Source organism: Schistocerca cancellata, chromosome 2 (assembly GCF_023864275.1).
Source record: "Schistocerca cancellata isolate TAMUIC-IGC-003103 chromosome 2, iqSchCanc2.1, whole genome shotgun sequence".
Taxonomy (NCBI): domain Eukaryota; kingdom Metazoa; phylum Arthropoda; class Insecta; order Orthoptera; family Acrididae; genus Schistocerca; species Schistocerca cancellata.
The window spans coordinates 125,814,626-125,841,200 of NC_064627.1; the positions used below are offsets into that span (position 1 = coordinate 125,814,626).

Consider the following 26,575-nt stretch of genomic DNA (forward strand, 5'->3'; position numbering starts at 1 on the left):
ATGTGTTGTTACACTGCAGGAGCCTCGCTGCCGGTTCGCCGTGTTGCACACACTGGGCCCGCCAGGAGGCAGGGCGTCGCTATAGGCCGGATCTACGGCGGCCACGACGCCGCGATGGGTGAGTACACCCTTCTGATTCACCCAAAAGTTCCTTTATAATCCGAACTGTACATCATCTGGTAAATATACACTCCTGGAAATTGAAATAAGAACACCGTGAATTCATTGTCCCAGGAAGGGGAAACTTTATTGACACATTCCTGGGGTCAGATACATCACATGATCACACTGACAGAACCACAGGCACATAGACACAGGCAACAGAGCATGCACAATGTCGGCACTAGTACAGTGTATATCCACCTTTCGGAGCAATGCAGGCTGCTATTCTCCCATGGAGACGATCGTAGAGATGCTGGATGTAGTCCTGTGGAACGGCTTGCCATGCCATTTCCACCTGGCGCCTCAGTTGGACCAGCGTTCGTGCTGGACGTGCAGACCGCGTGAGACGACGCTTCATCCAGTCCCAAACATGCTCAATGGGGGACAGATCCGGAGATCTTGCTGGCCAGGGTAGTTGACTTACACCTTCTAGAGCACGTTGGGTGGCACGGGATACATGCGGACGTGCATTGTCCTGTTGGAACAGCAAGTTCCCTTGCCGGTCTAGGAATGGTAGAACGATGGGTTCGATGACGGTTTGGATGTACCGTGCACTATTCAGTGTCCCCTCGACGATCACCAGTGGTGTACGGCCAGTGTAGGAGATCGCTCCCGACACCATGATGCTGGGTGTTGGCCCTGTGTGCCTCGGTCTTATGCAGTCCTGATTGTGGCGCTCACCTGCACGGCGCCAAACACGCATACGACCATCATTGGCACCAAGGCAGAAGCGACTCTCATCGCTGAAGACGACACGTCTCCATTCGTCCCTCTATTCACGCCTGTCGCGACACCACTGGAGGCGGGCTGCACGATGTTGGGGCGTGAGCGGAAGACGGCCTAACGGTGTGCGGGACCGTAGCCCAGCTTCATGGAGACGGTTGCGAATGGTCCTCGCCGATACCCCAGGAGCAACAGTGTCCCTAATTTGCTGGGAAGTGGCGGTGCGGTCCCCTACGGCACTGCGTAGGATCCTACGGTCTTGGCGTGCATCCGTGCGTCGCTGCGGTCCGGTCCCAGGTCGACGGGCACGTGCACCTTCCGCCGACCACTGGCGACAACATCGATGTACTGTGGAGATCACACGCCCCACGTGTTGAGCAATTCGGCGGTACGTCCACCCGGCCTCCCGCATGCCCACTATACGCCCTCGCTCGAAGTCCGTCAACTGCACATACGGTCCACGTCCACGCTGTCGCGGCATGCTACCAGTGTTAAAGACTGCGATGGAGCTCCGTATGCCACGGCAAACTGGCTGACACTGATGGCGGCGGTGCACAAATGCTGCGCAGCTAGCGCCATTCGACGGCCAACACCGCGGTTCCTGGTGTGTCCGCTGTGCCGTGCGTGTGATCATTGCTTGTACAGCCCTCTCGCAGTGTCCGGAGCAAGTATGGTGGGTCTGACACACCGGTGTCAATGTGTTCTTTTTTCCATTTCCAGGAGTGTAGTTCTTCAGGTAACTGACACTGCCCACTTGTTCCCAGAAGCAGCCTGTATCTGTACAAAGGGTTGTGCCCTTCCTGGTAGAGTAAAACTGTGTACCGCGTAAGACGCGAACACAGAACCTTACCTATCGTGGGAAAAGCTCTCATTTTCATAGTCTGAAAATTAGGGGATAGTTACCGGTACAAGTGAGGACGCGTCGTGGCTGTGCCTGGATAACTCAGTACGTAAGGCAAGCTTCTGGGTCAGAATCCTCGTATGGCACACTGCCAGGAAGCTATCAAACAACACAGATCCCACTGCAAACTTAAGTTTAATATTAGAAGTAATAACTGACGCAGCCCAAATTTCTCGCACAGTGTTCTGCAATGGTTTCGGTCGTAAGTGATGTCTTGCCACCAGTGGTTCATGTCCGGCATCATAAGGCCACAATAGAGACAGGTAGCATCAGGCGTCTCCAGTGTTCGGTATTAGGTCGTATACTCTTTTCATTGTACGTCAATGACTTGTCACGAATCTTTTCCTATTGCAAATACCACATTTACCCTGATGACTCCAGTTGTGTCTTAGTGCAAATCCTATAAACCTAAAGGCAGCTACAGAGAATCTCAGAATCGACTTGTGTCTACTATCAAAATAGGCACAGGGTAACATGTTACAGTTCATCATTCTAGGCACATTAGCCCGATGTATCGGGTATCCCTGTCGCCTTTAACCATAAATGGGGCACACATCAATATCTATCATTCAGCAAGGAGTATAAGAGTTATAGCAGACGAAAATCTAAGTTGGAATGAGCACGTAATTATAATTAATAAGAAGGCATTGGCATCTCTCAGTGTCCGACAAAAATATAAAAAGCTCTCATCTCTTGAGCTCAAAAACAAACTTGTACAGACACACTTCCAGTTATTGATTACAGCGATATCAACCTGGAAGGCCTTTCTGAAGAAAGCTCACGGCTCCTAGAACTGGTTACGAGTGCCTGTGTTCGTTATATCTGTATTCTTCGACTCTTTGGTCACATTTCACCATCACATGCTCAGCTGCGTGCAGACAAGTGCAGAGATTTCCAAACCCTCTGTCTTCTCTACTGTCTTATCAGTCATCACTGTCCCTCTCTCCTCGACCTTAACGCTCTTTTCTGAACACAACACTGCAGAAACATCCGTTCCAATCAGAAAAAAAATCTGTTCTGTCCCACTCCACCGTTCAGGCACCTTCTCGAAGTCGTTCTCAGTAGCAGAAACACGACTCTGGGACAACACCCCGCATTGTATTAGACAACTAAACAGAATCTCCAACTTCAGAACACAGGTAGTGGCATTTCTACTAAATCAACAATAAGATCACCATTGTCCCTGCAAGCACTCGTTACCCTTGTACATCCCTCTATCCAACCTGATCACCCTCATTTCTAGTATTCTTGGCCGATGTAGTGTCCTTAAATTTTCTTTTCACAGAACTCGCTATATCGGAAAACACCTATTTGGTAGATACATAAACATTTCTTATATATGGCACTATCATTAATATTATTAGAGTCACAGTTGTTGCTCTTATTATTATTATTATTATTATTATTATTATTATTATCATTGATATCACTATTAGTGGCTGCAGCTTCGGTAGTCCTAGAAATTGCAGTATTAACTTTGTTAGTTGATAGACAGTATAATTTACTCACACTACCAATAAAATCACTGTAACACTAGTTATATCAAAACTGTTATTTCTTAGGTAACTATGATGTAATAGACAACCTACCGTATGTGTCATCGAGTGGGGTGACGCAGTGGTTAATACACTGGCCGCGCTTTCCAGAGTACGACGGTTCAAACCCGTGTTCAGCCATTCTGATGTAGTTTTTCCGTTATATCTCCAAATCGCTCCAGGTAAATGCCGGGATGGATCCTTAAAAATTACACGGCCGATTTCCTTCCCCATCCTTCCCCAATCTGAGCTTGTGCTCCGTCTCTAATGACCTTGCCCTCGACGGGACGTCAAACACTTAGCTCTGCCTCCTCCACTGTACGTTTAAAACCCTGGGTCGATGTAAGAGAGGACGTTTTGGCCCTTAGCACAAGAGGTTAAATGAATAAATAAATGCATTATGTTTTGCCTCATCCATTTCTCAACAATAGCCTTTCTTCCAGAAGTGCTATTCCTAGAAGTTACGCAGCTTAGCTTCCTTTCAGCAAGAGCGAAAAGGGTACTAATGGAACTTAGTTGTGAGGAGGAAGGGGGGCCGACCCGGGGGGGGAGGGGGAGGGGGAGGTTTAAGGACACAGCCTGCGGAAAGGAAGCTATTCTGGTCAAAATAGCAATTCGTTTACCGAGCCAAGTTGTATGTTTATGTTTAGTTAATAGCTTTTTTTCGGTAACTTGTAGTCCTTCTTTCGCGTACATCTACATGCATAGCATGCATACATTCATTGACGCACTTATACTCCGATACAGAGCAGCGTGTTCCCACAAAGTTGCCGATCAAAATGGTTTTAAGAATTTTCCAGACTTCAAGTGCAGTCCTAGAAAAAAAAGTATAATAAGAAAAAAAAGACAATAACTTATGTTCCCCCCAGTGAGAATTTAGTGACTCCTTATAATGTAAGTCATTTATTACTTGCTTTATTCATTCGTAAATCTTATTCCAGTACGTTAGCCTAGTAAATATATATAAAATGTATAATATCACTTCATATATTTAAGAAATCCCTTATCAATTTTGTAACATTCAGCTTAACTTAGTTATTTTTTTGTCTATGCTTGCCAGTTACTACCTCACTCGGTAGGTGACCAGTAAAGTTAATTGCTAACATAGCATTTTTATGTAGTTAATGCAAGAAGAAGAAAATGTACCTATAAATCAACACAGTATACTGTATACTGTGTATACACACCAATTTATGTATTCGTTAGAACACTATGCGCACCAACTCGCCCTACACAGAGATCTATCCGTTTTCATGTCCTGATTGAGAATATTGCGGAATATCGTAGGTGCCATGCTTCCAATGCTTTCCTCAACATTTTTGTGCAATTCAGCAGTGGTCATGTACCGACGGTGAGCTGTAAGAGACTTGCTTACTCGCCTTTATGAGTTGTCTTGCGTGTTAAGTCCGGAGTTCGTGGTGGCCATTTCAATGGATGTGGAGTTGTAACCGAAGCACCCGCAGTCCAACGGCCTCCAAACTGTTCATCAAGAAACTCGCGTACCTGAACACCAGACTACGTTGGATCTCCGTCCTGCTGCAATTACAAATGATCCATGATTCCCTTGCCTTTTAACTGAGATATTAACCACGTTTTCAACGTGTCGAAAGTAGAATACACATTATTGCACTTTTCGAAAAATATCGCTGGACGTGACGACATCCTGGCCTATATCATAACATGAGGCACATTCTTCTCCCTTGCACATGGTGAAAATTTTCCTTAGACCATAAAATAACTTAACTTTTGTGGAACTGCGATACGTCGCACATTCATCAGAAAATACACTCTTGAGCGAGAGATGACGTTTGCAAATCGTGGTAGCAAAGCAGACCAGGCTGCGCCTCGCTAGCCCGTGCCGGTGTCAGATAATACATTCACGAACATCTTTCTCATTACTTCAATTTTCTAATCTTTCTTAATGAGGTCATGCGTTGTTGACGCCACTAAGTGAAGTTCAGCTGCTCTTTTGCAAATGGGTGCCAATTAAAATAGGTGCCAATCAGATACTTAACTCTCTAATTGTACCAAGTCAAGAGGGATACGGAGACTTCTCAAGCACGCTTAAAGCCGTGTCTGTGAGTATAAAAGCAATAACACATCCCAAAAACAGTGATAATTAAACCCTGAAACATTTAAGCTATGCAAAATGTATGAGTTTCATCCCCTATAAAATCACATACGTACCCTCGTAATAAAGCATAGCTAATAAATGTCTAATCAAAATATCCAACAGTTAATACTGGTTTCCAAAAGTGGTGAACCAAACTAAACAGTGTTAACTTTGTGTTCATAGTCTTTAGCTGTGCCCTAAACCTGAAGTCTCATTTTGTAAACATACGCTACTGGCCGTTAAAGTTGCTACACCAAGAATAAATGCAGATGATAAACGGGTATTCATTTGACAAATATATTATACTAGAACTGACATGTGATTATATTTTCACGGAATTTGGGTGCATACATCCTGAGAAATCAGTACCCAGAACAACCACCTCAGGCCGTAATAATGACCTTGATACGCCTGGGCATAGAGTCAAACAGAGCTTGGATGGCGTGTACAGGTACAGCTGCCCATACAGCTTCAACACGATACCACAGTTCATCAAGAGTAGTGATTGGCGTATTATGAAGAGCCAGTTGTTCGGCCTTCATTGACCAGACGTTTTCAGTTGGTGGGAGATCTGGAGAATGTGCTGGCCAGGGCAGCAGTCGAACATTTTCTGTATCCAGAAAGGCCCTTACCGGACCTCCAACATGCGGTCGTGCATTAGCCTGCTGAAATGTAGGGTTTCACAGGGATCGAATGAAGGGTAGAGCCACGGGTCGTAACACATCTGAAACGTAACGTCCACCGTTCAAAGTGCCGTCAGTGCGAACAAGAGGTGACCGAGACGTGTAACCAATGGCACACCATACCATCACGCTAGTATCGCGATGACGAATACACACTTCCAATGTGCGTTCACCGCGATGTCGCCAAACACGGATGCGACCATCATGATGACGTTTACAGAACTGGATTCATCCGAAAAAATGACGTTTGCCATTCGTGCACCCAGGTTCGTCGTTGAGTACACCATCGCAGGCGCTCATGTCTGTGATGCAGCGTCAAGGGTAACCGCAGCCATGATGTCCAAGCTGATAGTCCATGCTCCTGCAAACGTCGTCGAACTGTTCGTGCAGATGGTTGTTGTCTTGCAAACGTCCCGGTTGTTGTCTGTTGACTCAGGGATCGAGACGTGGCTGCACGACCCGTTACAGCCATGCGGATAAGATGCCTGTCATATCGACTGCTAGTGATAGGAGGCCGCCGGCCGCGGTGGTCTAGCGGTTCTAGGCGCTCAGTCCGGAACCGCGCGACTGCTACGGTCGCAGCTCGAATCCTGCCTCGGGCATGGATGTGTGTGATGTCCTTAGGTTAGTTAGGTTTTAGTAGTTCTACGTTCTAGGGGACTGATGACCACAGAGGTTTAGTCCCATAGTGCTCAGAGCCATTTGAACCATTTTTGATACGAGGCCGATGGGATCCAGCACGGCGTTCCGTATTACCCTCCTGAACCCACCGATTCCATATTCTGCTTACAGTCATTGGATCTCGACCAACGCGAGCAGCAATGTCGCGATACGATAAACCGCAATCGCGATAGGCTACGATTCAACCTTTATCAAAGTCGGAAACGTGATGGTGCGCATTTCTCCTCCTTACACGAGGCATCACAACAACTTTTCACCAGGCAACGCCGGTGAACTGCTGTTTGTGTATGAGAAACCGGTTGGATCTTTCCTGATGTCAGCACTTTGTAGGTGTCGCCACCGGCGCCAACCTTGTGTGAATGCTCTGAAAAGCTAATCATTTGCATACCACAGCATCTTCTTCCTGTCGGTTAAATTTCGCGTCTGTAGCACGTTATCGTATTGGTGTAGCAATTTTAATGGCCAGTAGTGTTGATATGGTATGAAAGGAACAGTTACATTATTTGGATAAGTACCTGAATCTTGAGTATCAGTCTTAATTAACACCATTATAGTGAACAGGATTACACAGCTTCATGTCCTAAAAACAACAGTCAGCAATGCTGCACACATTTGTCTACCCTTATTAGCATCTGAAACGTCATAGCACGGGCAGTAAAGCTATTTATTACTAATATTTCTTAAGGGCAGCTCAACTGGTGATTGCCAGTGAAACAGAGAGGAGATAGTTGCTTTGTGACATGGCATAGATTCCACGAATCGACTGACAAAGAATGGGTAGCTATTTTGAAATACTACCTTAGCATATGGAGAAACAAATTTACAAACTAGCATACACATTCAGACCCACAAATAAATATTTTTACTCTCGCCAGACAAACGCAACATAGCGTTTGCATCTCGTAATTCTTTAACGAACACAAAATTGTTTGTTACTTCGGGTGATAGTAGAAACATTCAGTTACCAACACGACGAAGAGGAAAAAAAATTACTGGGCTATAATCAGCTCCCATATGATTAATTTGTGCAACAGATCGGCATCCATTTTGCTATGCTAAAGAACACGGCCCAGTCCCTGCTCACGGATTAATTGTAAATAACACGTTAGCTACGCTAGTCTATCCTCGCCTCTCGCAATTGAAATAGTGGCACCTAGCTCCTTGTACACTGTAGTATACGCTCAACGGCGTGGACCAGGCAAAAAACGTCTTCCTCTTGGTGTCAGAACAGACTAGTATCATCGGTTTCTCTGGACGGACTACAGTAAGAGCAGAGAGTGGAAGGTTGCCTTTAAACTGAGCAGCAGATGTCACTTTCCCCAAAATGTCGTACAGTATTTCGAGGTTCAGAGCCTAATTTACACATCAGCATCTCTTTATAAAGCAGGATGAGTGTAAAAGTCAATAACAATGAACTAAATTTTCATTTTTTTGGTATATTTTTGTGGCACTCACGAAATCTAGTTATTGAAAGTGCATTGATATCGTTAAGAGTGTGCTAAGTGGTATTTTCACGTTCTGGACCCTATTTACACAATAGTAACTCATTAAAAAGTATTTTGTTAATATAATTCAACAGCAATTTAAGCATTATTATTAACCTTTTATTATTTCGGTTGGGCATAAAGTACCCTTGGTAAAGTGTATTATGGAAAATACCTTGGCATTGTTACGATCAATATAAACTGATTACAGCAGACTTCTATAAAATAGAGCAAATACAGGTATCACGACCTGCTAAAAACAAATTATAATTGGAAGCAATGCCAAATGAACGGACAACTTTCAACCCATAAGTGAAACTACTCATTTTTAGTAGCACAGAGGCATGTATCATTTTTTAAGGTTTGCATTATTAAGTCAATAAACAAAAATTACTTCAGGACCAATTTCAGAATGCATAATAAATTGGAACCTGACTTTCTTTATAAGTGCAATAAACACACTCATAAGTAACCCGCAATGTGAATGTTGTCCTGCATCAGTGAATCATGGAAGCTAAAAGTCTCATTGCCGTGCATACAAAAGCGAAAATGGGAACTAAAAGTTACAGAATAAAAGTAAGGGAACCCAACTATTATTTAAATATCAACATACAACTTGATAAACATGAAAACCGTAAATTGTTAGTTTGCGCAAGGCAGTTGCAAGTTTCAAAATTCAGTACAGGAAATTATAGTGACGATGAAGCTATAAATCTACACCGAAATGACAAAAGTCATAAGGTACCTACTAATATCATGCCGGACCTCCTTTTGCCCCGCTTATTGCAGGAACTCTATGCGGCATTGATTCAGGAAGTCTCTGGGGGTCACCAGCAGAAACACTGAACCATGCTGCCTCTACAGCCGTCCAAATTTGCAGAAGTGCTGACGGTGTAGGATTTTGTGCACGAGGTGACCTCTACATGACGTCCCATAAACGTTCGAGGGGATTCATATCGGGCAATACGGGTGGCCAAATCATTTGTTCGATATGTCCAGAAAGTTTTCAAACCAGTCACGAACAATTGTGGCCCAGAAACAAAAATTTGTCGTTGTTTGGGAAGTCCTTGAATGGCGGAAAATGGTACCCAAGTTGCCCAACATAGCCATTTCCAGTCAGTGATCGTTTCAGTTAGACCAGAGGACGAAGCCCATTGCCTGTAAACACTGTCCACTGTGTTGTGGAGCCACGACCAGCATGCACGGTGCCTTGTTGACTATTTGGGTCCATGGATTCGTGGGATCTGCGTCACACTCCTACTATTGAGCTCTATTACCAAAGGAAGTCGGGCCTCATCTGACCAGGCCAAGTTTTTCCAGTTGTCTAGGGTCCAACCGCTATGGCTACGACCCCAGCAGAGGGGCAGCAAGCGATATCATGGTGCTAGGAAAGGTACTCGCGTCGGTCGTCTTCTGCCATAGCCCACTGACGCCAGATTTCGCCGTACGTCCCACATTGATTTCTAAAGTTACTTCACCCAGTGTTTCTTGTCTGTTAGCACTGACAACCCTGTCATTAAGTGAAGGCTGTCGGCCACTGCATTGTCCGAGCTGAGAGATAATGGCTGAAAATTGCATACTTTTGATACCGTGGATCTCGAGATACCGAATTCCGTAACGATATCCGAAATGGAAGGCCCCATCCGTCGTGTTCCAACCACCCTTCCGCGTTCAAAGTCTGTTAATAAAGAAGGTCGGAAACCTTTTTACGTGAGTCATCCGAGTACAAATGACAAGTCCACCAATGCACTGACCTTTTTTACCTTGTGGCCGCGATGCTACCTCCATCTGTATATGTGCTTATCGTTATCCCAAGACTTTTATCACCTTGGAGTATTACGCCAGTTGGAGATGAGTGAAATCCCGAAACGCGTCTTGGCAATATATAAAGTGGCAGGTTGCTATATTTCTTCAAGGAAATTATGGACATAATTACCCAGAGTGTCACAAATAAACAAACTGGCGACGAAAATTTTAGATGATGACTTATAAGGAACGAACAAAGGGATGATGTTAATTAACACAGGAAAAAAGTATAAAAGATATACATCAGTAATACATTTCTTAAATTTTTCATTAGACTTTTATTCTTCTAATTTAGTTAATTTACACGATTCAGTAAATTCCCTTTGTACTACGACAGTAGCTTAGGACATCTGTCAACATCGGCCCTACTGCAGTCGTCTTTTTACATTAATTATTCACCAATTTTGCAGGTGAATTTCCGTATCTGGTATCGCTGAAGATAGGGGGACTGTTAATCAAGAGGCACAACTGTGGAGGCTCCATCATCACCAGCACATCCGTGCTCACAGCAGCCCACTGTGTCAGCAATCTCGGCAGTTACGTTGTGAGTACACGCTAAACTTCCCGTTCAAATAACAACTGAGGATCTGCTGGTATATCAGACTGTGAGATAGGGAAAAGACTTACTATACGAGCAAGCTAGCAGACTGCGCGAGACCTCTGTTAGTTATGCCAATGTAGTATCAAATTTAAAGGGTAGCACTGCACAGAAATAACAGCAAAACTGGTAACTTACGCAAGAGGGCTGAACGGATGAAATGGTTGAGGATAAAAATGGGAACAGTAGAAGCCATTCCAAAAACCGCTTAAAGTTCGTTAAATATTAGTTCCTATTTCAACAATTTCTGGACAGCATCTAACAGGAGAAGTGTTCAAACACTGCCTCACCACTGTGGGACTCATAAATAAACAAATTTCATTAAGCCCTCGGAAGTCAAATAGAGCTCAAAAGGTAAATGTCTCCAAACAGCATAAGCATCATTGATTAGATTGATGGAGACTTTCTCTGACATTCTATGTGAGCATTAAACGTAAAACACATTATCATCAGGACGATTATATAAAAATACGAGCATGACGAAACGTAAAGCTTTTAGAATGCCATGCTTTCAGAACTAAGTTTTCTTTACAGATGCAGGCAAAACACGGAGAATTTCATTGTTCAGCAAATCTGACACTTGTAATCATGCTGTTTGCATTGTCAATAATATATTCTACATGGATACCTGCAGAGGTAAAGTCGTGAACACTCATGTCACAAGCATGTAACACTCGGAACTCGGGGAATCTGTCTTCAGAAAAAATTAATTATGTGTTTTATGTGATCACACAAGTAGTGGAGCTGTGCAAGTTCAGGCCAAATGCGGGCATTGTTCCCCTTTTGTACACAAACTTGCCACATGGCCTGGTTCCCCTTGTGTAAGCAAACCACGTAATTTACGAACCTGTATAAATCTCATATCTGTCATTTTTATTACAATAATTTACTACTAAGAATTGACTGCCACCATCCCAAGTTACGTTTATGTACATCTAATCTTAGTTACCATAATTTAAGATACAAAAGTGGAATACCCTCTCCCACTCATGTAGTGCATTGACCCTCACCTCGCACCCACCGCCACCACGCTTCAGGGTATCCGGCCTCACCTGACAGGCTTAGAATTTGTGCTCTGTACATTGGCCGATTGGCACTATGAAGTATCAGCAGTAGAAATCAACCACTGAGCCCAGGGAGAATATGAGGGTTGCCAAATTCTAATGTAAGTATTAATCCTTCCGTCTCTCTCTGTTATTATTATTATTATTATTATTATTATTATTATTATTATTATATTACATATTTTTTACTTAGTATCTTTTCCCACAATACAGTGGCCCCTGATGATCACGTAGCTATCCTACAAGGTCCATGTGAGCCAGTCGAGCTCCAACAGCATGTGCCTGACTTATGAGACTTCAGAACTCAACAGCCTGATTTATTTTTGTCCAACTTTAAATCTTCACCACAGCACAGCAGTGTAGTAGCGATAAATCACATTAGGACATAATGAACTCAGTATCCTGGATTGTAAGTTCCTGCTATCAACAATGTCAGCACCAAATACTGTGCAGATATGATGACATACTCGACCTATTGAACTGATAATGTCCTCAGTCGTGTGCTGAAGAATGCCTGGAGGAGGTGACCACTTTGACACCTTTCTGAAGAGTGCAGTGGCAGTTAGGGAGAAGGGGAGGAGTGAGTGTTGGTGCCAGGCGAGAAGGCCCAGTGCAATCACTGTTGACAGTAAATAATGCCTTTATTTAATTCCAATTCATGGTACATCAGAGCTCAGTGAGGTAAGCACACCTCCCTGCCCCTGACATATGGGTAGCAGCTTCCACCTTGGACACTGCATAGGCTCCCTGTGATGATGACATAAACTTGTGGCAGGATTGCAGTCTCTGGGGGACATGGCTGTGATGTCAGTGGCATCCCACTAGTAATTCGGTGCTGGTGACATCGGGCATAGATGGCAAGTTGGTCAGGCTAAAGCACCAAATCCCATGAGTGGCTCAGTGATGGCAGCAGATACAGCCCAGTCGCAAACCCATGGCTGTTGCTGGCAATGCCCAGTCATCCCACTGTCAAGCATGGTTATTGTGCTCGTGCTGCAGGACTCTGGCGATGAGAGAAATACAAGAATACCTTCTGCCTCAAAATCCAGACATATTTGAATCGCTCTGATGTGCATTTGTTTCTCTAAAACCTGGCCCCTAGTCATATCGCCCATAACAAGAGACTTGCCCCGGTGTGGTGACACTGATCTGCCTGCTGTGATATTGCCGCAGATTTTCTCTAAGTACGGTGAGCCTCACCTTGCAATCCCCTTATGCATATGTTATTCTGACCTGTGTGCAACACACTTGTGCTGACAATGCAATGCCCCATGACCGCTTTCTCAAGACTTCTTATTACTTTTACAAAAAGACTTATTACTTTTTCTAAATGACTGGGTAGTGACACTACACTGGCCTCCTCCAAAGAGAAGACCTGACCCCTTGGGTCTTATTTGGACCAGGTTCCCTGTTTAGTTCCCTCCATAATCCATAAATAAAGACAATCACAACTAGACCAATTATTCCTACTACTAAACGATTACCACTTTTATCTTTAACCTAACAATAAATCTTCCATCCCTCACTCAGGGAATCCAGTCCATGGCAACATGAATCGTTCCTGGATCAGGTCTCTGAACAGCACATCCCCTCAGATATGTCAAGGCTAAACAAAACAAAGTCAGTCACCCTGGCGCAAGGAATTGCAACATTCAAGGTCACGGTTACTTAACATCTACCATCCAATATCGTCTTACAAGATACAACATCCCCTCTTTTGCATCTTTCATTTGCCTCAATGACTGGTCCAGGCTGGGTTCCCAGATGTCGTTAAAAAAAGGTAAGGTTCTGTTTGGATATCCCAAATCGTTTATCTTGACAGTACAGCGGTGGCTGTGTCGTATGCAACAAAGTAATTCCGATCACATTGACTGGTAAATGATACATAGATCACATGACATCACGTTTAGTCTGTTGATCAACATCCTAGTACCTTGAAACTCTAAACACCTTGCTTCCATAAGTTTTCCTTACTCATAGCAAATAACTCTCACTAACATGTTAAATATTGCTCAGGTGGTAACAAGAATGTACTTAACTGCCTGTGAAGCAGCTGATGGATATCTTTATGCGATTACTGTTTGCTCACATCACTTGCGTCGACTGTCCCAAATGCAGTCTTCTGAATTCTGCCTCGTGTATCCCCTTTTTACCTTCCTGCGTTCATGCAGGACACGAAATGCTACCTCTAAACTGATTACCTCCCACATCTGCTCTTTAAATGGTGTAAATGCCCCGAATAGCTTTCTATGTTCCTTGGTGTCCTCACTAAAAATATCGTTACTATCTGGTAACAGCTGTATCCTTGAAAGCATCTCGTCTAGCCTCCTTGCAATTGAAAATGCAACTCCTCCATCCAGCTGATGATACTGAAGTACCTCCACTCTGGATCCAGCGAAGTGATACGGCACTGCCACAATTAGAAATCATCCCCTCTGGCCCTTTCTCCAAATGACAAGCTGAGAACAGGGACCATTATCACCACCCCTCCCTTCAGAACCCCACTGTAACTGACAGCACATCTCAATATACTACCCATGCATTCCACCCTAACAGCAACACACAGCCTCCTCTACAATATCACAAACGACCTATACTATACACAAGACAAAAATTATCTATATTAACAAGAAAACAATACATATAGATTATTTCCTCTCCCTCAGTGCATATTGAGCATTAGTACAAGGCCCCTATTCTCCTACTGTTGTTAATCTTTTTACTCTTGACAACAGTCACAGCTCTTTAATCAGGTCCGACATGAAGTTTGTGCTCAGGTCCACTATTATTGAACCAGGCACCGCAGACGTCAGTATCTACCTGTTCACAAATGCTAGTGTGACTGTGACTACCTGTTGGTCCGGTATTGGCATCATCTCTATGTAACGAGAAAAAAAATTCTGTTATTGTCAGCACAAAATGGTTACTCGCTGGTGTTCGGCTGAATAGTCCTAACTCATCCACCTCAATGAAACTAAATTATTCTATCACCTCTGCAACAGTATGTGCTTTTGATACTACACAAATTCTAATGTGATGATCAACATCACTCTTCCTTCCCCTCCACTAGTATTTTTCCCCCACCCTGATTCGTCGGTCGGCATCCTCCATGGTCCGACACTACATGATCATAGATTCTATGTAGTGCTTCTTCCTTCAACACTGTTGGCATGACCAACCGTTGTCCTAAATTAGTTTTCCAACACAACAAACCGTCGTGCACGCTGAACTGATGCTTGCTTCTGTGTCGTTAGATTCCTTGTTGGTACTCTGTGCCGACAGCCATTCCTCAATGTCCTGATCCAGTGCTTGAATTACCGCTATCATTCTGCTTAATTCGTCAGCATTTCAATGTTGTTTTTTCTTCCTGATTTGTGTATTGCTTTATACTCAGACTCACCGAGTTTTTATGTCCACCTTGTCAGTCTGCTGCATACGTCATTCAGACCCGTGACCGGGAACGTCATTCAGTGACGCTACAGAGCGTCATATTTATAGGCTCGGCAACTGCCACCAGCCCACCCCCTTGGCAGGAAACGTGACTTTGTACGCTGACGGCCTGTAGGCGGAGCGTGTTAGTTATTCAGCGATCGTGACACCGCCACGATCGCCAGAGGAGATGATGGAGCTAGTTGCTATGTAGAAAGACCTTGCTTCCTACGAATACGATGTTCGGTTTCCTCTCTGGATGACAATTTCAGACAAAGATTTCAATCCACAGTTTATTTTTCTCCTGGAAATACACTTTAGATGGAAACCAGTGTCACCTACCAAGGCGACGGAGCAGCAGCTACCTCCATCTTCTCCACTGGCGATCGGGGCAATCAGACACAATCACTGAATAACAAACATCTTAGCGCGATGTTCCACTTACAATCTGTCAGCGTACCAAGTCATTTTTGCAGTCGAAGGAGTGGCGTACCAACAGGCGCCAGTGCCTATAACAACGCTCTGTAGATTCGTAGGACGACGTTTCCGAACACGGGTTTCTATCTTAGATTTGTTCCTCAAAGCACCCTCTGAAACACATCGAAGAATATCGCAACATCTCCGTGACATCGTGTATATACAGGGTGATTCAAAAGTTACTATACACACTTTGTGGTTGTGATTAATGCAACACAATGAAAGTAACACGTTAAATAGATTTTTGTCTGAAATTGCTTAATTTCATAATTAAGTAGGGATTACAGGTGGGACAGAAAATAAGCTCTTCTCAGAAAGCAACTATATATAGGGACCCGAAATTAAACACAACTACGCACTGTGAAACTTCCCCTTTGAATGAATCAATGACTGTGTTGGTAAAACTTCTATGTTACTTGATTTTCGAACTCCAGAGTAAAACTGAACGTACTGATTCTGTTTTCTCTTTACTAATTCTGATCAGTTCTAAACTGACACACAATATTTTAACGCAACGTAATCTGACGTTTAATAATCCCTAAAAAAGAATAGCCCTGACTAACAATAAACTATACCCTTCATTAATCACTTACCTCACAAAAATCTTCGTTACTCGAACTACCTTAATACAGCGAGCGCCAATACTGCCAGCTAAATAAAAGATTCTAACTACTGAAGACACTAACTACTGATGGCATATAGTTAGCAAACGAAACATTTTGGTATAGAACAAACAATGTACTTACCTTAATAATCTTCAAAAGTCATAATATGTATATAAATTCGTTACATCCAATTTAATAAATTTCCTTTTTCTGACCGACACACGTCCAGATCGTCCGCTCATATTAACATCTCAGAACTCTGGCATCTCTCTCCCCACATCCACCACTGCTGGCCTGCTCACATCCAACTGCCCAACGCTACAATGGCGTATAACTTCTAACAACGAGTCCCACCAGACACAGACTGTACACAGCCCAGTCAGCGGTTTTAATAGAGAGTGCTACGTGGCGTTACCAACATAAAAACCTAAACAGCCTACTTACAAGTGTTCAAACTGATGTCTATGAAGACAAAAGCAGTGAAGTGCAGGACTTCTTACCTCTCTTGGAATGTTACAGACTCTGTTCATCTCGTTCCCCACAGCTGCACTGACATTTTCAATTTGGTGATGTAGTTGTGCTACATTCTCAGTGGCAACACCATACCCAAGCACCTCTAATACCATATTGCAGTTTCTGTTTCATTCCGAATTACTACGGAAAGTTCCTCCGGACATGCGTGCATGTCCAAAGGAACGGGCAGTGCGGCGACAACAGAAGTTGGTAAATACATTAAATGTATTCGCAGATGCGAATATGGACAACCATCAGCTGTGTAATGAAATGACAATAGTGAAAATTTGTGTTGTGCCGGACCGGCACTCGAACCCGGGTTTCCCGCTTATCGAAAGCGGCGGCCTTACCATTTCGCTATCTGTGCACGGCTCACGTTGACAACCAAACTTTCGTATGTCGTCGTGTGTACAACCTGTACTCTTACATACGTTACGTATATACTTGCGCAGATGAGACATTTTGATTGAAAGCCGTGAGCACGGTATCGGAGAGTAAATGCGATGTTGTAGTGGCTGTGTTATTCTTAACTGCGATGCAAAGTTCCTTTGGACATGCATGGATGTCCAAAGGAACTTTTTATCGTGATTAAGGATAAGACAGGCTCTCTAATATCACACAGCTGTTAAAGTTTGTCCCTTGGACTGTGGAAAAGAGCATGAGATAAGTCCAAGTTATTCTTCCAGGCAGTGGCTGGAGAACTCGACTTGAGCACTGACGAAGGCACGGAGCAGGAGGCAAGGGTTTCGCAAATGATCCCGCACCCCGACTACCCAAGGTGAGTACATGTAGTGAGTTAGTTCCACAGCGTGCATGTAAATTCCACTAACTAAACAACTCCTGTGCGTTTAAGTTCTGCATTTGTTACAGTTTGCAGATGTTTAAAATATCATCATCATCACGTCACCCAGTGGAAGTATTTAGGCTTAGCATGTCGCACCTTGTTATGGTGTTTAGTCCGTATCCTTCAAATATTTCTTCGTCCCATTTGTTTGTATTTGCTTAGTAGAAGGACCTATAAGAGTAGAAGACCAATAACGAAGCGTCCAGATTAAAAAGGATGTACCTGTGGTCTAGGGATAGCGTCTTTGATTAGTAACGAAAACGTCTTCGGCCCTGGGTTAGAACCCCATCACTGCTTAAATTGTCAATAAAAATCGTCAGCAATGGCGGGCAAAGATTTCCGGCCTAAGAAGTTACTATCATCATGCCAACGGCCTTCTCAGAGAGGGCAGAGGAGTGGAGAGAGGTCCAAGACACTCCCTTGCCCTTAGGGGTGGGAAACTCCTCATAAAACGCGGAAGACTCAGCAGTGTTCTACGAAAGACAATGGAAACCACTGAATTAAAGATAATAACTTTTACCCCCAGGACATGTGGCTTGTAAATGAAAAAGTGTCATGATGATCTCTCCGTTGGTAAAAGATTCGGATCCCCAGGAGGGGACTGCCAAGGGCATGGTGACCATGAGAAAACAATTGAATAACCAACGAAGTGATAACATTCTACTAGTCGGAGCTTGGAGTATCAGAAGTTTGAACATTGTAGGGAAGACAGGAAATCTGAAATGGGGACTGCTGTGGCTCAATCTAGATACAGTGGGCGCCAGTTAAGCGAAAGAGAAAAAAAAGACAGTCTTCTGGTCAGACGACTGTAGGGTAATATCAGTGGCAGCAGCAAATGGTGTAAGGGAAGTCGCATGTGTTATGAATTGGAAAGTAGGGCAGAGAGTGAGTTACTTTGAAACGTTCAGAGACACGTTTGTTATCACCGGAATCAACAGTAAGCCAACACCGACATCAATAGTTCAGGTATTCATGACGATGTAGCTAGCAGAAGATGACGAGAATTCAATACGTAAAGCGAGATTAATACATAATAGTCATGGAGGATTGTAATGACGTTATAGGAAAAGAATAGGAGAAAAGGTTAACGGAAGAATGTGGGTTTGGTAGTACAAGTGAGAGGATAAAGACTGAGTACTCGATAAATTTTTGATTATAATAGCGAATACTCTGTTCAAGAATCATAAGAGAAGAGGGAGATACAAGTAGACTTAAGTTACATTACATCATTGTAAGGCACAATTTTCGAAATCAGATACTGGATTGTAAATCGCAACCATGAGCAGATATTGACGCAGATTGCAATTTGTTAACGATGGAGAGTAAGCTAAAGAAAGAATGAATGACCAATAAGTGGGATCCAGAAGCACTAAGGAATTAAGAGATACGTTTCCATTTTTCTGAGACTATAGATACTGCCATAGTGAACATCTCAGTAGGGAGTTCAGTTGAAGAGGAATGGTCATATCTAAATACGAAAACGGCACAAGTTGCAGAGAAAAATGTAGGTACAAGGAAGATAACTGTGAAGAAACAACGGATAACAGAAGAAATACTTAATTTGATCGGCAGAAGAAGGAAGTAAGAAAATGTCCAGAGAAATACAGAAACACATGTCACTTAGAAATGAAATAACATGAAGAGCATGAAAGCTCAGGCAAAATGGCTACAAGAAAAAATGTGAAAAAACGGAAATGAAATAATTGTCAGGACTGTCCCAGAATACAGAAAAGTCAAAACAACCTTCGGCGAAATTAAAAGCAAGGATTATATCATTAAGAGAACAGTGGAAATTCCACTGTTGAAAGCATAGGAGAGAGTGGATAGGTGCAAACAGCACATTGAGGACCACTATGAGAGAAGACTTACCGAAAAACATGATGGAAGAACCTGGAGTCGATAACTAGTTAGTTAGTTACGTGTATCACTGATCAATCTTACGGTAACTGTTATGACGTGGAACATGTCAGTTGCATAAGAAACATATCAATGAATCAAGGTTTTTTTAATGAAATTTTTATTTTCTACTCCATTACCTTAAATGGCACAAAATGCACATATTATACCTATAGATTTATTTATTCCTTTTCAAGAATTCACCTATGGCATAAAAGGAGCTGTCAAGGAGATATCATTTCAATTTACTTTTGAAACTATTACTGCTGTCCGTCAGACATTTTATTTTATCTGGTAATTTATCGAAAAGTTTTACAGTAGCTAATTTTACCCCTTTCTGTCCCACAGTGAGGTTAAATGGAGGATAGTGAGAGTCTTTCTTTCTTTTGGCATTATAATCATGAATGTCACTGTTGTTTTTAAACTGGTCCATGTTGTTGCAAAAGCAAATTTCATTACTGAGTAAAGTAATGTGAGGCTGTTGCAAAAATTCCTAATCCTTTAAACAGATACCTATAAGATGTGCGACTGTGAGCCAAACATGTTGTTCAAACCATTTTCTTTTGAGCATCGAATACTTTTTGCCTAACTGTTGAGTTACTCCAAAATATTATTCTGTATGACATCAGAGTGTGAAAGTATGCTACGTATGTTAGTTTGCTAATTTCCATATCCTCAAAATTAGCAATTATTCTTATTAAAAAAGTAGTTGAACCTAGTCACTTTAGGAGATCCAAAACACTAATTTTCCAATTAAGATTCTCATCTTTGTGTGCACCCAAAAGCTTAGTATGCAATACCCTGCCTACTGACTTCTGTTGATGTGTTATATTTATTGAAGGAACTGTAGTCCCAGCCGCAGAAAATCGAATATACTGTGTTTCTTGAAAGTTCAGAACAAGCCCACTCGCAAGAAAATTAATCAATAACTTTTCCAGCGACGTTATTTGTACACTCCTGGAAATGGAAAAAAGAACACATTGACACCGGTGTGTCAGACCCACCATACTTGCTCCGGACACTGCGAGAGGGCTGTACAAGCAATGATCACACGCACGGCACAGCGGACACACCAGGAACCGCGGTGTTGGCCGTCGAATGGCGCTAGCTGCGCAGCATTTGTGCACCGCCGCCGTCAGTGTCAGCCAGTTTGTCGTGGCATACGGAGCTCCATCGCAGTCTTTAACACTGGTAGCATGCCGCGACAGCGTGGACGTGAACCGTATGTGCAGTTGACGGACTTTGAGCGAGGGCGTATAGTGGGCATGCGGGAGGCCGGGTGGACGTACCGCCGAATTGCTCAACACGTGGGGCGTGAGGTCTCCACAGTACATCGATGTTGTCGCCAGTGGTCGGCGGAAGGTGCACGTGCCCGTCGACCTGGGACCGGACCGCAGCGACGCACGGATGCACGCCAAGACCGTAGGATCCTACGCAGTGCCGTAGGGGACCGCACCGCCACTTCCCAGCAAATTAGGGACACTGTTGCTCCTGGGGTATCGGCGAGGACCATTCGCAACCGTCTCCATGAAGCTGGGCTACGGTCCCGCACACCGTTAGGCCGTCTTCCGCTCACGCCCCAACATCGTGCAGCCCGCCTCCAGTGGTGTCGCGACAGGCGTGAATGGAGGGACGAATGGAGACGTGTCGTCTTCAGCGATGAGAGTCGCTTCTGCCTTGGTGCCAATGATGGTCGTATGCGTGTTTGGCGCCGTGCAGGTGAGCGCCACAATCAGGACTGCATACGACCGAGGCACACAGGGCCAACACCCGGCATCATGGTGTGGGGAGCGATCTCCTACACTGGCCGTACACCACTGGTGATCGTCGAGGGGACACTGAATAGTGCACGGTACATCCAAACCGTCATCGAACCCATAGTTCTACCATTCCTAGACCGGCAAGGGAACTTGCTGTTCCAACAGGACAATGCACGTCCGCATGTATCCCGTGCCACCCAACGTGCTCTAGAAGGTGTAAGTCAACTACCCTGGCCAGCAAGATCTCCGGATCTGTCCCCCATTGCCGGCCGATGTGGCCGTGCGGTTCTAAGCGCGTCAGTTTGGAACCGCGTGACCGCTACGGTCGCAGGTTCGAATCCTGCCTTGGGCATGGATGTGTGTGATGTCCTTAGGTTAGTTAGGTTTAAGTAGTTGTAAGTTCTAGGGGACTGATGACCTCAGTAGTTAAGTCCCATAGTGCTCAGAGCCATTTGAACCTTTTGTCCCCCATTGAGCATGTTTGGGACTGGATGAAGCGTCGTCTCACGCGGTCTGCACGTCCAGCACGAACGCTGGTCCAACTGAGGCGCCAGGTGAAAATGGCATGGCAAGCCGTTCCACAGGACTACATCCAGCATCTCTACGATCGTCTCCATGGGAGAATAGCAGCCTGCATTGCTGCGAAAGGTGGATATACACTGTACTAGTGCCGACATTGTGCATGCTCTGTTGCCTGTGTCTATGTGCGTGTGGTTCTGTCAGTGTGATCATGTGATGTATCTGACCCCAGGAATGTGTCAATAAAGTTTCCCCTTCCTGGGACAATGAATTCACGGTGTTCTTATTTCAATTTCCAGGAGTGTATCATTTTCTATTGGAGTTTCTTTTACTGGATTAATAATTACGCTTGTATCATCAGAAAACAGTGTCAGTTAAGCTTCTTTTTTCAGATAAGATGGGAGGTCATTCATATATATCAAGAACAAAAGGGGACCCATGGTTGAACCATGTTGAACACCTAACGTAATTTCACTCCAGATAGATGAAGTGGGAAACTTCCATAAATCACTTAAACCATATAAATTTGCTTCCTGTTCTGTAGATATGATTTAAACCACTCATATTCTGTTCCATTTATACCATAGAATTGTAATTTCTATGACATAATGTCAAGGTTCACAGAATCAAATGCCTTGGATAAGTCACAGAAAATTAATATTGGTGACATTTTATTATTTAAAGCGTCTATTATGTGGGCACTGAAATTGAATATTGCTATTTCAGTAGAACAGCATTTTCGAAACCAAAACTGTGATTTACTACGTATCCCATCACTGATGAGATGGCTAACCACTCTTGAGTACATTACGTTCGTGACGATTTTTGAAAATGCTGTAGAGAGGCTTGACAGTGGCATATTTTAACCTGTCTGAGAAAGAACCTTGAGTTAGCGATACATCACAGATGTGACTCAGAACATCAGCTGTAACTGTTCCACATTCTACTAATATCTTGTCAGAGGTATCGTTCACTCCAACAGATCATTTATTTTTCAAAGATTTGATGATTTTCATAATTTCACAAGATATTGTTAAATGATAATTAATCTGACAAGGATTTTTCAAAACTGGCTCTTCCACATACTGCTTCGTTTTTTCTTTTGAACTATTCTCACCAAGTTTTTCACCTACACTTCAGAAATCGTTGTTAAATACATTAGCTGCTTGTGTACGTTTGGTTAATATGGCTCATTCTATTTGATAGTAATGCTAGCTACCCTATTAGTTACTTTTCCTGTCTGTCTTCTAACAACATTCCATATTGATTTGATTGTATTGCCCGACTTGTTAACTTCATCTCTAATACACATATTTTTAGATTTTCTGACGACTTTACTCAGAATGTTACAATAATTTTTATAGTGTAAAATTACGTCTGGGTCTTTACTAATTCTTGCTGTCTCATACAATTTTCTTTTTTCCTTCTGAAGACACTTTAATACCAGTAGTAATCCAAGATATCTTTGAAAAGTGCTTGGTGTTAAATTTAGTAATTATTTTGGGGAAACAGTGTTCAAAAAGTGATATAAATTTATCAAGAAAAATATTGCATTTATCACTAGCATTTGGCCTATTATACAAATCTTCCATTTAACATTTCTTAAACTTTTTCTGGAGTGCTTTATAGATACCAGTTTGATTAAAGTAATGGTTTCTGACCTGTACTCCCTGCTATGTTTTGTAAGGTACTCAATTGTGCATCATGGATTGATAATATATTTGTCACAGGGAAAGCATGTGCTAGTTTACATCCTCGTGCTACACAAATACAGTATGTATTAGAGTGCTACTGTTTTGAGGTATACATGTAGGGAAGTTGATCACTGATTCTGAGTTATTTGTCATTAATAACACTTCTAGTTCACTTTTCCTGTCATAATTCCTTGGGAAGTTAACATTGAAGTCACCATATATTAATAACTTCTTTTTGTCAGATAGACAGCATAACAGGGAATAAAACTTTTTATGAATAGCTCCCAATCTCCTAATAGGGACCTACCTGTGCACTATTGCTAATATCAGCACCACATTAATTAACTGTAGTTCACAAGCACAAACTTCAGAGTGCTGATCGACACAAAACTTGCTTACTTCTACAGTTTTGTACTTATACCCTTTTTGTGTAAATGGCAGCTCCTCCTCTATTAATGATAGATCTGCACATGTAAAGTGCTAAATTGCACCCATATATACTGACACTTAATACACTAATAGCTCATCTGCTTTATTTATTATTACCATGATGCGAGGGTTGGAACTTTAATATTCGCTACTATTTATTTACAGCTCGTACAAATTAGATACGTGTTTCAAAGTTTTACTGACCTTCATAGTAGTCACCAGCGTTGTGTATAATCAGTTTCCAGCGATGTGGAAGTCGTAGGATACTCTTAGCAGTGCCAGTTGTGTTGACAGTTCGAGTGGCGCAGTCTATTGCCCGACGAATTTGTAGCAGTTCTTAAGCTAATGCCGTGAAGTGTTTCCTTAAGTTTAGAAATGGAGTTGAACTTACGAGGGCTTAAGTCAGGGGAGTGCAGTAGGTGGTATAGTACTTAGCAGCTCCATCAGTCAAACAAATCAGTAACAGCTTGCACTGTACGTGCTTGAGCATTGTCCTGCAAAATGATGGACGGGTCTTGCAGAAAATGTCATCATTTCTGTCTCTAAGCTGGTCGTCGGTTGTGTTCCAAAAATGACGTACAACACATATGTTGTGCATTTAGAAAATTAGCGGAAGAAAGCGGGAATTGGGGTTTAAAGATGGAAAGACGCAGTCTATGATTGTATAGGTGAAAGGGCTTTGCTTAAAAACCAATTACATAGTTATTGAGCACACCACCTAATGTAAGTACTTAGACGTGACACTGACAGCGGAGGGGAGGAATATTCAAGATGTACAGAACTAAAAATTATAGGAAAGGTCGTAACTAGACAGCTACACAGCTACATCCAGTGTTATGGAATAGCAGTATTTTCAAAGCTACGATAAGTACTGCGTAGGGGTTTCGTAGAAAACACTGTGTCGTTTGGGATATATGTGTGGGCACCACTTAACAAAGAAATTGAGGGAAGGGCTCAAGCAAACGAAATAATGTACTGAAAAAAGTGTTGTAAAACCACAATAATGAATAGATTAGGTATTAAGACATCAAGCGAACTATAAAAATAGATTCAGTATTGGTGTAGTTGGCAGAAAGGAAAACATCTAGAATGGTATGGCCTGACGATATGTAAGGATGGTAAAAGAATAACTCAAAGAGTGTGAGAATTGAATTTTCCAACACCGATAGCCTGTCGAACCCTCTATATTATGTGAGGGAGAAACAATTTGTTTATTCCCGTACATCTTCCAACCGCATTTAACAGACAACTGATATACTCATGTGCGAGTTCGTTACGCACTGAGCCGTCTGACCTTCCTCAACTGCGACAAGTAATATTTTTACATGTCATGTAAATTAATTTTGAAGTTCCCTCTGGGATATCGGTGGACAAATGAGCATGTCGTATCGTATAGAATTTCCATAAGGACAACATAAACCTTTTTTACTGCAAGAGTTGTCTCTTAATTTACACAGGAAGCAAATAAGAAGTGTTTACCTTAATAACAAAACGTAATCTCAGAACCCAGAAAATACATTGCTCAGATTTCTTAAACAAGGATACAAAATGAAGAGGAAAGGGGGAATTAAGTAAAAAACAGGTACATGAATTTCGATCACTGTAGTCTTTTTACGGCTATGAGGATCACGGGACAGTTATCTAGCCCTACCTTTCTGTGTCAGTATAGTTGACATCATACATTTTACACATATTAATATGTTTATTAATTTATTATCCACTCCTTTATTATTCAAATGGTTCAAATGGCTCTGAGCACTATGGGACTTAACATCTATGGTCATCAGTCCCTAGAATTTAGAATTACTTAAACCTAACTAACCTAAGGACTTCACACAACACCCAGTCATCACGAGGCAGAGAAAATCCCTGACCCCGCCGGGAATCGAACCAGGGAACCTGGGCGCGGGAAGCGAGAACGCTATCGCACGACCACGAGCTGCGGACCTTTATTATTCATTTTCTGTTTTGTTATGCCAATATGTAGCTCTGTAACAATTGTTCTTCTACAGTGGTAACAACGTGAACCCCAACGACATCGCCGTCTTCAGACTGAGGACTGCCTTCACGTTCAACTCTTACGTACAGCCCATTAGCCTTCCATACGCCGGAGTCATCCCCAAAGGTATGTTCTCAACCGGTAAATATACGGCACTGTTACACCTCGCAACTGAACTGTCTGTAAGTGAAGTACACAGTTATTATAGAAAATACAGACTGAAAATAGACTAACAGATATAAACTTTTGGATACTTTGGAACTATCAGAGGAAGCTGCTATTTATACTTGTGCAGTATTTGTAATAGCTTTAAAGTATCGGAGCAAAATATGTCTAAATGCGTTTGCTGGCTTTCATGAATGTTGCCATTGAAGATAAAATCTTTTGGGTGATTGCGCTCTTGCAAGTGTTCAGCCACACAAGGACACCAGAGGACATCTGAAGAATATTCGAGCAAAGGTGGCGAAACACCGAGTTCGATAAGCAGTTCAAGATGAATGTGACGCAGCCTAGCTCCCAAAAGATTTTATATGCACATGTGTAAAAGGTTTTTAGTACAAACTCCCTTAATTCTGCTCAGGTTACAAGTTGAAATGTCTTGATATTAAAATGATTAATCATCGAATACCCCCTGACACGATGCTTCCAGCTGACGACTAG

The 26,575-nt window shown here is 42.8% G+C and overlaps 1 protein-coding gene across 1 annotated transcript; it reads left to right on the forward strand.

Annotated features, from left to right (window-relative positions):
- Nucleotides 1-26,575, forward strand: LOC126151670 (trypsin-1-like). The gene is made up of 5 exons (XM_049915960.1): nt 1-118; nt 10,499-10,632; nt 17,461-17,552; nt 25,929-26,041; nt 26,496-26,575. The coding sequence occupies exons 1-5, from the start codon at nt 1-3 to the stop codon at nt 26,573-26,575; spliced, it is 537 nt and encodes a 178-aa protein (XP_049771917.1).